The sequence below is a fragment of the Mytilus californianus genome, unplaced genomic scaffold, assembly GCF_021869535.1.
Source record: "Mytilus californianus isolate M0D057914Y unplaced genomic scaffold, xbMytCali1.0.p SCAF_11, whole genome shotgun sequence".
Taxonomy (NCBI): Eukaryota; Metazoa; Mollusca; class Bivalvia; order Mytilida; family Mytilidae; genus Mytilus; species Mytilus californianus.
The window spans coordinates 35,934,844-35,951,157 of record NW_026262593.1 but is presented as its reverse complement, the minus strand read 5'-3'; the positions used below and the strand labels follow the sequence as shown (position 1 = coordinate 35,951,157).

Sequence of the window (16,314 nt, the reverse complement as noted above, 5' to 3'; positions counted from 1 at the left end):
TGAAAAGTTCAGTAGTTTTTGAGAAAAGTGTCACGAAAAATATTTGACAGACAAGGTGATTGCAATATAGCCCCACTTCTAAAGTGAGGATATAACAAGAATGTGTCCATAGTACACGGATGCCCCACTCCCACTATCATTTTCTATGTTCAGTGGACCATGAAATTGGGGTCAAAACTCTAATTTGGCATTAAAATTAGAAAGATCATATCATAGGGAACATGTGTACTAAGTTTCAAGTTGATTGGACTTCAACTTCATCAAAAACTACCTTGACCAAAAACTTTAACCTGAAGCGGGACAGACGGACAGTCTAACAAACAAACAGACGAACGAACGGACGCACAGACCAGAAAACATAATGCCCCTACTATTATCGTAGGTGGGGCATAGAAAGATGCTTATGGTTGAAACAAAGTCTGCATTAAGTTGTTCTTCTCAAGCACTTAAATCACTCCTACTTTGAGCTAGAGCCATATGTTTCACATTTCTAACCTAAAAAAGGAGAAGGAAAGGTCAAATCATTCCTGTGTCATGGCAATATTTTGTTGAATGTGCCATAATGACATGTTCATGACATCACTGTCACCTTACATATGAAATTCTACACTTGAAATAAATCCTTAATCTATCTTTTCTTTAACACCTCTATCAATTTTATTTAAAGTCTAACCTTATCAAAGCAGAAGAGATCAAGCCTGCCACAGAAATTAATCCTTGGAGGACTTATACAAAATATTCCTGTCTTTTTTAATCTATTTTGAGCATAAACTGTTCCAATGGTCATGGCAGCTGGTAAGGCAGGTGGGACTATCACAGTTATAATGTCTAAGGCACGTAAAATTATCTTTGGTATCACAACCTGAAATATATCATAAAAAATTCTTACTATCTACACTCTGATATAGTGTAACATACTTTATCATTGATTCAAATATGTAATAATGTGTTACTACAATCATAAAATTTAACATTAATTCCATTTTGACAACTTCATCTACTACAAACAAGAAGGCCCAGATACGTAAAATCAGAAATTATCGCATGAATTTATTCCAAGAATGTGAAATTAATTATTGCAATTTAAGAACATGCTGCATACAAATAATGCTATCAAAATATAAAATGCCAGTTTTAATTTTTGCAATAATAAAAGCATTTCTGAATTTACAATATTTGAATGTGGCTAGCGTCATATACTTTTCTCTCAAATTTGTTGATTCCCAAGTAGTCAAATTTAACTCTGATTTCATGAAGCATGATAAACTGTATGATATTTTAAGTTTTAACATTAATTGTGTGTAATCATGGTCCAAGTCATTTACCACAAGAAATGATAAGTGCAAGAAACAGTGTTTGTTATAGTATCTTTTAATTATCTATTCACTATAAAACAACTTACTCCTTTTCTGACTAGTATTACAACACTATATGTCATTCCCATTAAAGCTATACCACTTAGAAACAACACAAACTTCATTGCATCCTGGTAAAACTTAAATCCTAGAGGTTTAGGGTACAGAATTCCTCTAACTAACTCTCCTTTGGCAGTCTTAAAACCTATAAAATATCATTAAAACATCAATCATTATAATCATGAGCATACCCCTACTGGAAATTGAAAGTCCATTCAAACAGGAAGTAGGTGTCTGATATATCCCACAATGCTCATACATTACAACTCATCACTGTCAACCTGCTGACCAAATACAGTCATTTTGTTCAATAGTACCTGAGAAAAGGGTGACGAAAAAATTTCGAAAGAATGAACAGATAGATAGACAGTGAATGCAGTACAGCCTCACTCTATTATAAAATATCAAATCCAAAATGTCAGTATGATTTAATTTTGTTTACAATTAAAGTAGGTATTCAACATTGTGGTTAAATAATATTCCTTTTCATAAATTTTCTAATCTTTATTTTACAGAAACAAACTTAACTGAATGTCATAATCTAATTTAAAGCACAAGAAAACTTACTTTAGATCGTTGATTCTTGTCTCTCAAGGAAATGAAAATATTTTTTTCTTATAGATTTGCAATACTTACTTACTTTCAGAAAGTTTTCTTTAACTGATTATAGTAACCATTTGAATAATTTTTATAGAATTTTTCTAAAATGTGAAAGATTGTTATTGAGCACTTTAAAATTTGAATCTGTATTTCCCACTGATTAATGCCCATAAAATTAAAATTAGGAGTTTCAAATGCGTCTTTTCAGATGACTTAAAATATGGAGAACTGACCAAAAAATAGTTTGTATTTTTACACAGTTTTTTGGATTTCAGAATTAAAAATAATACAATGCACAGTTTCAGATTAAAGGCAGTAACTTGATATATTGTATACGATGATCTTGGTCAAGATATCCTGATTCAATGGACATATTTGCTTAAGTAAGTTCATCTATATCAAAAACTCATCAAAAATAGATGTTACTTATGCCTGACCATATTGTGTATTCTGTAAAATTCTACTTCCAAAAAAACAGTGTGATATTTTGTGAATTTACCTGTTCTAACAACAACAGCAGTGACTTTGGCATGACCATAATATCTGGTCTGTAAAACTTTGGTCCCAGAAAACAATGTGTGACGTTTATGTAGATCAGCAGAATATACTTCTGAGTCCTCTTGGTGAGACAACTGTGTTTTAGTGACAGGAACACTTTCTCCTGCAAAAATAATGACAACAGAAAAATGTACTTTTATTAATATTAAAAAAAAACATTTTTTAAATTGGTTTAATTTGAGATGAATTGTCATAGCCCTTACTGCTGTTTGGAATTATGAGACACTTGACCTAAGATTTTGACCTATTGATGTCATACAAGCACATTTGCTCTCAGAGGTCATTCAACATTTTCTCCAGTGACTTCATAATTTACAAAAATGGTTGTGACATCCAGAAATAATAGACACATGGTAATTTGGTTATTCAGTTGGCATACTTTCTAATGATATTGATGATTTCTAAGACATTATAACAACCATATATTTTTGAGAAAAAAAAATTGAAAATTTTTCACATATTTTTTAAAATAAATGATTGTAAAAGCCTTCTACTGTAAATTTAGAAATGTTTGTGTGCATTTATTATTGCAAATTTTTAACAGAACATGAAAATGTGATGATAATTATTGTGATTTCAGGAGATGCTGCTTACAAAAAATGCTATCAATATTTAGAATGCATGCAGGTTTTTATTGTAAAACCTATCATGTCACAAAGATTTTTGAATTAACAGTATGTTTGATTATATTCAATTACTGTTTGCATCTTGTTTGCTTTGACTCCCTTAAAAAGTTTCAATTAAAAATATTTTTCCAATTAGAGCATGAAATATTGTTCAGTATAAAATTATTATACATGTCAGACATACAGATGTCTTTCAGTTTTTTGTGTTGTTGAGCTGCTGTTTTTCTTTGAAAAAATAACTAATACCTCTTTCTAACAGATGGTGCTGAAGTTTGACAGAAGTTTGCAATCAAGCACAATCAATTTCTGTTAACCTTCGTAAATACAATACCTGTGAGCATGCTTTCGTTGACGATACATGTCCCTGCTGTTAGGACTGCATCACAAGTCATAGTACAACCATTATGTGGTATAGATATAAGATCTCCTGGAACTAAATTACTAACTGGAACATCTTCATATGCTGTAAATATATATTATAATGCAATATGATATGTAACACTATTTATAATTGGATAACATTTGCTGTCAATTCAGCGGTTGAAGGTTAGTCATTTGGAAGAACATTGCACAATAGCAATTGACATTTCATAGATATTTTAAAAGTTTTTAAAACATTTGACAAGAATTGCATTAGAATCAGACAGTAGCAAATATCTGTCTTTTTGTCTCAGTTCAGCTCAGTTTCACCAGTTAAACTGCATTAGCAACCGTCAAATCACCAATTGACAGTAACTCTTCAAACCCAGAACTGTTAGCGCATAATTTCATTTAAAGTACTCTTCTGGATGTATTGTCATTGGGAACACTCAAGCTTATTCAAAATATCCAATTGCATTTGTATTAACAAAGTATCCATTTTAAAGCATTCTTAATTTCATACATGTACCTTTTTTAAGACAGATGATCTCTTGTGCCAGTTAAGGATCCATATATGCTTATATGTGTGTGCCCTGTTTTTTCTAGTGGTATGATACAAAGAAACTATGGACTTTTTATGGCTTATTTACAGTACAGACAGGTTTCTATTATTGAAATATATGTCTATATAAACCTCTAGATGTCTTTTCTATTTCTATCCTTCTGTTTGTGATGTATACCCAATATCTCCTTTTTATTCATATATTCTATCATGATTTACCTCCAAAAATTTACCAATCATGTTTTTCAGGTGTCCAAATTAATTCACCTTGGGGCTATTATTTTAAAATGAATGTGCGAGGGTAGGAAGGAGAGTTTTATTTCTGGACGTCAGTCCAAGGGTCATTTATGGCTGTTAGTCCATTTGACGTATGTAAAAATGAATCAAAAAAGTATGTTGGTTGTTGGGGGATTTTGGAAGTCCCATTCTACCCTTCTCCTTCCCCTTCCAATTAAATGGAACATCTCTTACCTGTTCCACCTCTGCATACACTGATTGTCGATGATGAGAATGCTACCATATTATGTAAAGTTATGCTTTGCTGAAATGGAGAAATAAATTATGCTTTAAAAGGTGTATAACAGTTCACAATACTGAATTATTCATAACTAACATCAGATTTTAAAATTACATGAAACAAGTTTCTGGTTATTATAATGTTACTGAAATTATTGAACCTATGTATTTGTATATACTTAACTATTAAAGTCCTATGTGCTTGGTTTTGTCTTACATTTATTACCAATTTATAATGTACAATCATTATCAACAAAAGTATTTCAGCCAGTGATTGTTAATCCTTTTAACTTTCAGGTTTTGGTGATAGTGACCTTGATAAACATCAACACAGAAACATGGAGCATGTGTCTAGTAAGTGGGATGATGAAGCAATATTTATTTTTATTTTTTATATTTTCCATGTGTTTTCTTTCAGATTCAGATAATACTATCTTCTTTCCATGTTTGTTTACTTTTTCTCAATCACGATTTTCCATTTGTACTTGCACTGTGCAATTGCAGAATTTCTCTTGAGAGGTTTCATGGCTAAGGTTACTGCATACGGAAACATGGCTTCCAAAACGGTCATATATTCCGGACTTGACCGAAATTTATGTAAAAAGTCCGGCTGCTCTCAGCCTCAAACGGTCAAATATCATGGGTTTGCCACTTTTTGTTATTCAAGGCATTTTCATAAAACAGTCATTTCACTTTTTTACCAACTATCGATCGCTAAAAATGTCCGTTTGGGCATTATAGTTTATAATTGTGGCAATCTATTTCACAAAGATATTTCGGTCATATTTGGGTTTAATTAAACTGATGAAGCATATTTCATACTTTGAAGTGTCTCAGTTAGTCTAATCCTCTGGGCACACAAATGCACGGCTTGGTACATCAATAAAAAGTAGAAAAAAACATTTGTTCTTTTATTTAAAAAACAACAAGCTGTCAAACAATTATCCCTTCAATAAGTAATATTGAAGCCATAAATCATTCACTGATTACAATTACCTTTGATGAGAGACCTTAGCTTGTCTTAATCAATAGAATTGATGATGCATAACAATGAACATAAAGGTGATCAGGTAAACGAGGTCAAACATGTAAGCGTGTATGGAACAACATCCTATTTAATTACGCTTTGTAGATATTATTGTAAATGAGCATTCAGTTTTAAAAAAGTATCCTTAGATTTTAAAATAATTCTTCAAATAAGAATATTTATAAATGAATTCGAATTTGTATGATATTCATTATTATATTTAAAAACACTGTACATCGTGTTAAATACTGGGGTACGCTAAAGGGTATTCAAAGTTATTTTCTTACATTTCAGCAGGTTGCATCTAACTAATTTAGTCTAAAAGATTGAAATTATAAGAAATACGTTAATAAATATGATTTGATGAAAAATTTGAAAAGGTTTTAAACGAATAATCGTCAAAACCATGTTGTTTGAACTAGTACACGTGTGCGCATGTGTCTATTGTCCGCTGGTGGGACATTTTATTATGCATCCTAATTCTTCAATAATGCTAAAATTATCATTGATACCTTTATCTAATGTTCATTTCGAGTATTTTCTTGAAGAAATAACTTGAAAAGGCTACTTTACTCAATCGTAAACTTACACCGATATTTGTCTCTGATCCGTGATTTACCATTGTAAAGTCAACACAAATAAAGAGTCTAAAGCGGAATTAGGCAGAATTAGTACGCCGATGTTGCACACTTCGAATGCTGCACTTTCAATTTAACACTTTACGTCAGAACATCGAATTTATATCAAAGTAAAGTTTAATATCGTTTTAATGTCAATCATTGGTTATATCATATATGATGGCCAACTGATTATCATAGTTGCCTAATTTACTAAGTCTAAAGGGATTTAAAATCGGGATAAGATATGAAATGTCCGGCTGGCTCAAAAAAATTTTGGAAGCCCTGTACGGAAATGCTGCCAATTAAGAGTATGAGAAGACTTGAATAAAATAAAAGATTTTCTTTTAAAAGAAAGTCTATTTCCACATCTAAGCCATTGAAGTATTTATTCATCTTTTTTGTTAAATTTGAAGGATTTTATGACTTTAATTTTAACTCTTTGTGTTGATGGTCTAAAATTTAAATGTTTCTCTGAATTCTGTGAAAAAAATTTGCACTCTTCAAATCATAATACTGTATTATTAAATAATACTGAAATCTATATTTGTCTTACCCTTTTGGTTTCATATAATGAAACAGCTATAGAAACCAGTGAGATAAAGGCTATACATGAAGCATATATATAATACGAATCACAACTCCATAATATAATACTGCAAATCTGGAAGATGTAAAATGGGTTGATCACCTGGAATAAAAACAACATTACATTAAATATGGCAACAAAAACAACATGACATCAAATATGGCAACAAAAACAACATGACATCAAATATGGCAACAAAACTAACACTACTATGCATAGGAACTATTATATTTTAAATATGTACTACTTTCAGTATGTTCTTTTTGATCGGGTCCGATTTGGTGGTGTTCCACTTACAAAGTCTATCAGAATTATTTTGCAAAGAATTCCACTCAAACCAGTGCTAGGGGATGTCTTAAACTTGCAACGAGGTGAGTTTTTTGCTCCGTGTTGAAGGCCTCACTGTGACTTTGAGATGAAGAAAAGCAATAAAAGGGTTGTTCCTTTGCTTTTTGTGTGTTTTTTTCTGTGCATGTTCTGATTTTGTTGTTTCATGGATGGATACCCCATTTCCTTTGTTTTTCTATTATACATAGTATTCAATATGGCAACAACAAAAACATGACATTAAATATGGCAAATAATCTATTAATACAACATGACATAAAATATGACAGCAAAAATAAGGAAAAAAAACTAGTTATACAAAATAAGAAGATTTAGTATGACTTCCAATGAGAAAACTATCCACAAGAAAGTAGACAGCTCTCTCACAGGCAAAATGACCATAACTGTAAAATATATGGGCATACACCATATCCACAGGATCACGTTCTATTTCACCCACACAGTAGTACTCTTAGATTGGTACTTTATGTTTTTTTGTCTTTTAGTTTTAGTGCTTAGTACTAATCTGATAAGTCAAGATTGTTCCAACTGATTTTTACAATTTGTTCTTATGTTGTATTTATACACCTCTGTACCAGGTTAGGGTGGAGGATGCATCCTCACATTCATGTTTAACCTTGCCAAACTCTTTACTTGTCTATCCCAAGCCAGGAACCTAGGGAAAAAAGGGGTTTCTTGTCACAGAAAAAGCCTGAGGGGTTAATATATCCTTGGTCCTTATACTGTAAAATCTTGAGTAAACTGGATAGTAGTAAACCCAATCTCACATTTGTTATACAGCCATAATCTCAAGATCCCAGAGTCTCAATATTTGAATTTTTATGTAATGTTGTTTGATATGAACCTAAAGGTATCTTTACTTACTTCTTCCATAAAAAGTTTACCATATGATTTCACATCTACATCTATAACATTGTCACCATATACCAATCTCCTACAAAATATCACATTCTATATGAAAGGTTAAGTTTATACAGGTTTCTGGTATGTGGAGGGTACAGTTAATGCAGTTCTCTGGTAAACCAGGAGGTTTTGACAGAATCTGGTTTATAAAAGACTTCATTTTAGGCAAGTTTCTGGTTTATGAAGAGTTGTTCACATCCTTGTCCTTTGGTCTTTTGTGAATATTTGTCTTACTGGCAATCAAACTACTGCTCTCCATTTATATAAAGATTTCTGGTTTATAAAAGTTCAGTTTAGACAGGTACCAGAGTATTCAGATTAGACTGGTTTCTGGTTTTTTTGTGGTTTTTGGTTTATCATGGGCTCAGTTTAGACAGGTTTTCAGAAAATTAAGAAAATATAAGTTTCTTCTTTTTTTAGGATTCAGTTAATTCATATTTCTGGTTTATAGATTGTTCAGTTGAGTTAGGTTTCTGGTGTATGGAGGGTTTTATTAAACCTGTTTATGCAGAGTTCAGTTTAAACAACTTTCTCAGAATTTAGATAAAACAGATTTCTCTATTATCAAGGGTTCAATTAAGTCAGGTTTCTAGTTGTTTATACAGGGTTCTGTTTAAACAAGTTGCTTGAGAATCTAAATAGGACAGATTTCTCCTTTACAGAAGCAGGTAAAGTTAAAAATGTTCTTCTGATGTTTCAGTCTCGTTGATATCCCGTTCTGGAATTATTTCCAAAACATGTGATACAAGTTGAAAATATAAATGAATTTTAAAATTTGATATTCAAACTAACTCTGTGAAAAAAAATGTGTATTTACAATAAGTAGTTTTTGAGTAATAAAATTTTCAAATTTTATTAATGAATGGCTATTATTTATTTTGAGTTTATCGAACCATAAAATTAATTTTTGACTCTTCACATTGAATAATCCGCAAAGCAGATTATGTAAAATGTGAAGAGTCAAAAATTAATTTTATGGTTCAATAAATTCAAAATAAATTATTGTCATTCATTATAAATAAATTTCTATCAAAAATAAGGCTCAAAGAGCTTTTTATATTATTTATATTAACAATAACAACGTACACACATGTTGGCGTATGAATACACAACGTCAGAGTGGGCGTGTCGCCATAAAAATTGACAACATTGAAAATAAAGGTAATACTTTTAACCAATCAGAAGACAGTAAATATACCAAATTTATTTATTAACCAATCAAGTCAGTCTCATTAGCCAAAATGTTGAGAAAATGGGTGAGAGGTACAAGAAGTGATTTAACCAGATACATGTACATCCCATATCAATTTTTTCTTTTCAAATTTCTTAGATTTTTCAATCATTTATAACAAAGAAGATGAAATAAATGCTTTTTGTTCCAAAAAGAAGAGAAAAATCTCAAATTTACAAAATTGACAACATGGTAAATTTGACACGAAAAAGCAACAAAATTTTATAAAACTTTCTTGTATTAATACCTACCTATAGTTTTTTTAAGTTATATTTATTAAGATTGGTCCACTTCATCTTTAGTGAAAGTATGAAAAAAAGTTTAATTGTGAAACTGATTTTAAAAAAAATTTCTCAATGATCTAAATAAGACAGATTTCTCCTTCACAGAAGGTACAATTGAGTCAGGTTTCTGATTGTTTGTGTTACGTTTAGTTAATACAAGTTTGAATGGTTTTACACTAGTCATTTTTGGGGCCCTTTATAGCTTGCTGTTCGGTGTGAGCCAAGTCTCCGTGTTAAAGGCCTCACTTTGACCTATAATGGTTTACTTTTACATGTTGTGACTTGGATGGAGAGTTGTCTCATTGGCACTCATACCACATCTTCTTATATCTATTCACTGTACACCTACTTTTGTTCTTGTTCTTTTACGGAAAATCCCTGGAAATCTTCTTGTATAGAAATGCATGATACATTGGACGACAAATCTCTGTAAAATAAATTGGATTTAATGTTTTTTTTAAGTGAGATATAATTAAAATTTTCCACTAGGACTGTATCTGATTAAAATTAAACTTCTCAAGCACATCATTATATTATTTCTTTTATCCTTGGAGCTGTAGATTTTCATGTAAATTAGTAAGTCAAATCATAGAAGATATCAACAAAATAAAACGTAGTGTTTCTAACGTTTAGAACATATTATGCACACAGATTTCAATTTCGAGATTTTTTGAAAACATGACATTTTTATTACATTTTCTAATATAACTTTCTACAATCAAACACAAAATTTATCAACTTAAAATTGTTGATAATGGTTTCTGACTAAAGTCTATAAGTTATCAAAAACTTTTTATAGTACAGGCCCATTCTAAATTCCTAATTGTAAACTTACAACAATTTATGGAAGTTCCGTGCTCCTTGGTCCCAAATATATCTGATGTGTTGATAATCAAAGTATTTCAAATCACTTTCACTCTGAAATATAAGTTATATTACATTTTATACAAGAAGATAGGTATAAAAAGAAATGAGATCATTAAAATGTTAAAGCAAAATATACATATTTACATATAGGAGTGAATGAATACATGAATGCATGTATCAAATTTTAACTAGAGTGTCTATATAGTTCCCCTTTTTTAACCTTAATCTAAAACAAGCAAAAACATTCAATATATATTTTATCTTACATAAAAGCACAAGGTACAAAGCAGATCCCCTCATAATAAAAAATCATTCAATTGACTACTTTGCAGTAATGCTGTGAGGTGTTTTTGACCATTGCCCTTTGACCAAGCTATCAAATAAGTGTTAATTTTCTATTTAACAAGAACCATTTATTTCTAATAAGTAATATAAATGTGTGTATGCAATGTTGCTAAAGCAGTACATGTATATGTGTAAGCATTTTTGTCACATAAATGAAACATATTAATATGGTATCAAAGCCACAGTTTGATGGTCAAGAAGGTTGAGGTGGTGATATACGCTCTTTGGTCATTTTAAAACAGTTCCATTAAACTGTGAGTTGACTCTTTGTCTAGGTTTGCTGTAGCTGTAGGGCTTGTAAATCATTGACAAATAAATGCAGATTACTAGTTGTTTATTTTTGGAAAAGTTTTGTGATTATGATTATGTATTCTTGTCCCTTATCCCACATCTCCTTGCTTTCACACAGATGACTTATTTGACTTATTTGCAATGTTTTTCAATAATGAATCAAAAGAAAAAAAACAATTCTCCAAACACCAATATACTATATATTATCGCACCGCGGGTAAATTATCACGTTGTGATTGGTTTAACGCCGTCACATGGTGACCCCCTATGGATCCGTAGGGGGTTAGTAAATTTCATAGGGGGTTCATGATGTCACGTCTACTGTTAATGGTGACATTTAGGTATCTCTGTTGCAATGAAGGAAATGTTAATTGTTTTGACCTTAGAAAGTTATCAATGCCCTAATGAATAGCCAATAGCAATATAGTTTCAAGGTGCTGGATAAGCTGATCAAATTAACACATTTTTCCTATCTCTTATTTGTATTACACTCTGTGCAGTTTATTTGTATTATACTCTGTGCAGTTTATTTGTATTACACTCTGTGCAGTTTATTTGTATTACACTCTGTGCAGTTTATTTGTATTACACTCTGTGCAGTTGTATTACACTCTGTGCAGTTTATTTGTATTACACTCTGTGCAGTTTATTTGTATTACACTCTGTGCAGTTGTATTACACTCTGTGCAGTTTATTTGTATTACACTCTGTGCAGTTTATTTGTATTACACTCTGTGCAGTTTATTTGTATTATACTCTGTGCAGTTTATTTGTATTACACTCTGTGCAGTTTATTTGTATTACACTCTGTGCAGTTTATTTGTATTACACTCTGTGCAGTTGTATTACACTCTGTGCAGTTTATTTGTATTACACTCTGTGCAGTTTATTTGTATTACACTCTGTGCAGTTTATTTGTATTACACTCTGTGCAGTGTGATACAAGAAATATCTCCTGATGCGAGAAATAGATAACAGACCACAACCATAAGAGAAGTAATATTAAATTTCTGTGCAAAAAGACTGAAAAGAATGTCATTGTGTCTGCATTTAATAGGGTAAAGACTTACTACACTACTTAATTCAGTTACATAATAAGACTGCAGGATAAAATGTATTGGATAAAGCATTTAAAAGGAAGGCTTGAAAATAAAATTCTTAAAGTGAAAGAAAATAAACTACAAAATTCCAATTTTCCTAGGATACAATTCAAGCACTATAATAGGTCTAATTTTCCTGGGAGACAATTCAAGCACTATAATAGGTCTAATTTTCATGAGAGAAAATTCAAGCAAAACCTTATATACTATTGTATATTCAATTAAAGGGAATAAAAGCTGATATACAATGCAGAATGAATTCAAGGAGGTGTTTATAATTGGAACACTTGTAATAAAAGTAATGTTACCATTACCTGTTTACAGTTAATAGTACTATAGTTGACCTAATGGAAGTAAATTATATAATTGTAGGTTTTAAATAAAATATCCACTAAGCATACTAAAAAGAACAATGATAATAAAAAACACATTGTCAGAACAGACCAGTAGGAACATTGTAAACAGTTTTATGAATTATTTCAAGCATTACATTTGGATGTTTATTTTGACTACCAAAAACTAAGTCAATTTATCAATAAAAAGCTGGTAAAATAAAAATAAATTCAAGCTATCTGAAAAATACTCAAAAATATTTTCAAAGTTTTACTCTAGATACATCATGAACCTAAATGTTGACAATGCTTATGATGAGGGAATGTAGGATAGCTATGTTTTGCTTCTGAAGTTTTGTGACTATCGTCACAGGCTCAACATAAATCACATCTAAAGGGAAATCAACAACATTCTACCTCAACAAATGTGTCTACAATATTCTTATATGCATATGTCATATAAATATATACAAGTAAAAGAAAGCATAAATAAAAAGATTGTGTAACTGTAACAGCGACTAATGCATACACAATCTAATATTAAGGAGACTATCCATGTTATTAGAGAAATTTTGATACACAAAGATATACATTTAAGATCTTGTCTATTAGGCACTTGTAAGGCAGAATCATGATAATTGATATTATTCAGGACGAAACAAAATGTTCTGAAGTATATTAGTGAATTAAAAAGCTTGTTTTCACAGAAAAATGTATTTAGTAAAAGAAAAAAAACAGGAATAAAGTTGAAACAAAGTGATGTTAAATGATGTAAATTAGATAAAAAGGGAGTTAACCCATGCAGTGGATACAATTATCACTAGAGATCTAGACTACAGTGTTTTTAACCTTAAAACTGGTGAAAGACTGGCTGTCAGAAAATTTATTATATTTAGCAATCCATGAACCAACAGGACCACCTCCTTTCTAAAATAAAATATTTGAGCATTTTATCAAATTATTATTTGTCATGGTGCAAGCTATAATATTGTTAGTCATATCTGCTAACTTTTTTTCCTATATACTAGTGAGCCACTCTCATTTCCATGAAAATATGAACTTTTCCCTTTTCACATCCGAGGGATGTCAGAATCACCCCAATGGCTTTACTCCTCCCCTTTTTTCACCTTCCATTCATAACAAAAGAATGCATACTTTTTTACAGGTAGATAAATACTGAGAATTGTATTGGTTGCTGGACAGTAACAGAATAATGCCTTGCTTTGAGAAAAAAATTGTTGGATTACACACTATTAAGTAACTGATTTCTAAGAAAAAATACTTTGAATAAGGCAATAATCCTTCAATGTAAAATTATGTGAGCTGTGTCTGATAGAAATCAACCTTATGAAAATGATAACCAATACATATGTTAACCTATTTCGGGTTGAAAAAATCTCTATGTAAAGTTTGTAACTGTTTAAAAATTGAGCTGATATAAGAACCCTACAAAACAGACCAAAATTCAATTTTTATTTCGTATTTGAATGTTCTATAATCAATCAAAGTCTTATACATCATACATGCACTTGCATAAGGTCAATTTCTATACGACACATCTCATGCTTAAATTCTCTCAAATACAAAAAATATTTTCCATTGCTGTTGAAAAGGTTTCAGGACATTTCTTTATGAATAATACTGAAGAATAATTCATTATCTTTCTGTATAAATATAGTTTCATTCATAACAGAACTGTTTCTGTATGTATCTTAAAAATTGAAGAATATGTACAACCACGGGGGTCTCTTCCTGTATGAAGGTATATACATATGTGACGCTGGAATGGGTCCCTTTTTTGATACGTCAAATATATCAATGGGGTGCAATTTTACCGAGGAAATATATCAATAGGTAGTAATTGACCAATTGTGATATATCAATGGGTCATAATTTTTCAGTTTGTTGTACAACGATCTTCACTGAATTTCCCAAACTCTGTCATTAAAATTTTCACATCTGCTGAAACTTATTGACACAAGTTTTGAGCTGATAAATATATCAATGGGTTATGATTTCGCTGTGAAATATATGTAAAGGTAGGGATTTCACAATTATTCAATATATGAATGGGGGGGTGTTTTTTAAATCCCAGCTGCACAACTGTACCCAAAATCCCATGTTGAGACACCCCCCCCCCCCCCCCTCCTCCCTCCCCGGTGTGTACAACACAATGATTGTGAACAATGATTCCAGTTATATCTTACCAAAAACTACAAACTTCTTACGTGTCAGGTTGTTAAACTTTTATCTAGGTATAAAGTTTTACTATCCTTTTAAGGAAAAGTAGAAGAAAAACAATTTTGTGATAAAAAATTTTTTGAATGGTAACTCTTCATGCTGACAAGATTTTAAAAAACATACTCTGAACATGCTTTTAGTAAAATATTAAATATCCACACAGTTCTATTTTCTCAGAATTAATTAAGGATAAAACTGTTCATCAATATGCACATTTAAGATGTTCTACATGGGAAATGTGATAAAGCATAAAAATTAAAAGGAGCCTACAATTCAGTGGTTGTCGTTGGTTGCTCTCTGCAATATTTGTTTTTCCATTTATTTTTTTTAGCCCATAACGGACAATTGGATTTCTGTATTTGCAGTGTTTCACATTTTGTCATGCAGAGAGGCCTTTTTATAGCTTATTTAATATTATACGGTCTGGTTTTACTCTACTTGTTTACATCTCCGTCCTTTGCTCTCTGTTGGATAGTTGTCTCCTTGTTAATACCACATCTCCTTTAATTTTTATATTTATGGCTTTTCAATCTTGTAAAAAGAAAATCAGAAAATTCCAAGTATACAGTGTAAACAAATATCTCATATAAAATAAATAAATGTGGTTTTTGAGTTGTACCTGTCTTTTCTCTACCAGTAAGGCTTTGTCACTACTTTCACTTGATTCTGAACTGGTATCATCTGCAGAGGGCACTGGCTGGCTCAATCCAACATCACTTGGTCTGCAATAAGAGCAATGAAAATAACAATTTATAAATTTTATAACTCCAAAGTGCTTTGATGGATTTACCATCTGGGGCTTCGTCAGGACCCCAAGGATGTGTAAGAATCGAAACTCGATGAAAAGTTTTATGACCAAATTGGACCTAAAAATAATGGATAATAAATAAGCCTGACACAGAGGGCACTATATGGCTATGTTCGATTGTTGCTCTTTAATGCCATTTTAAGCGATGTTGGCTATATAATGGCTGCCAGTTTTTATTGGTGGAGGAAGCCGGAGTACCCTAAAAGAATCACAACATTTAGCAGGAAAACTGGCATTCCTTGTCAATTAAGATGGGCTATGTCCCACATTACTTGTTCTACAATAGAAACAAATTTAGATAATGAATACGCCTGACATAGTTACACAATTAACCCACTGTGGAGATGGCTTAACTATTATAAACAGAAGTACTATGAGCCTTGTATACTGATAGCCTTTGTAAATGCATATATATAGCCACTTCATCATAACACATATCCTTATTTTATTTTGAAATTTAGTTTTTTCTTGTGATTTTTCTTCATTCTTTAGTTCATTATAATTTTAGATATTGCAGGGATTTAATTTTCAGCTAAAATTATATGTGAATAATGTATATTCATGTTGGAAATGGCTCATTTTCAATCTGTTTTTCTTTAAAATTGTCAATATGGAGGGGCCATTGTGATCAATAAACACTTATATATATGTGTAAATATGTCACTAGATTATAAGTACAATCAAACTTCTCTGA

The 16,314-nt window shown here is 31.1% G+C and overlaps 1 protein-coding gene across 1 annotated transcript in view; it reads right to left on the bottom strand.

The window, feature by feature from the left end:
- The window catches only part of LOC127720881 (polyamine-transporting ATPase 13A3-like), a gene marked incomplete at its 5' end in the record, with an annotated part of 54,398 nt that extends 43,835 nt beyond the window's left edge, over positions 1 to 10,563 (bottom strand). The window contains 9 exons of the mRNA XM_052227625.1: positions 674 to 862; positions 1,403 to 1,560; positions 2,515 to 2,676; positions 3,531 to 3,662; positions 4,593 to 4,662; positions 6,838 to 6,972; positions 8,083 to 8,152; positions 9,986 to 10,063; positions 10,472 to 10,563. Coding sequence (XP_052083585.1) covers positions 674 to 862; positions 1,403 to 1,560; positions 2,515 to 2,676; positions 3,531 to 3,662; positions 4,593 to 4,662; positions 6,838 to 6,972; positions 8,083 to 8,152; positions 9,986 to 10,063; positions 10,472 to 10,563 — 1,086 coding nt within the window. The remainder of the gene's footprint in view (positions 1 to 673; positions 863 to 1,402; positions 1,561 to 2,514; positions 2,677 to 3,530; positions 3,663 to 4,592; positions 4,663 to 6,837; positions 6,973 to 8,082; positions 8,153 to 9,985; positions 10,064 to 10,471) is intronic.
- Positions 10,564 to 16,314: the final 5,751 nt, after the last annotated feature.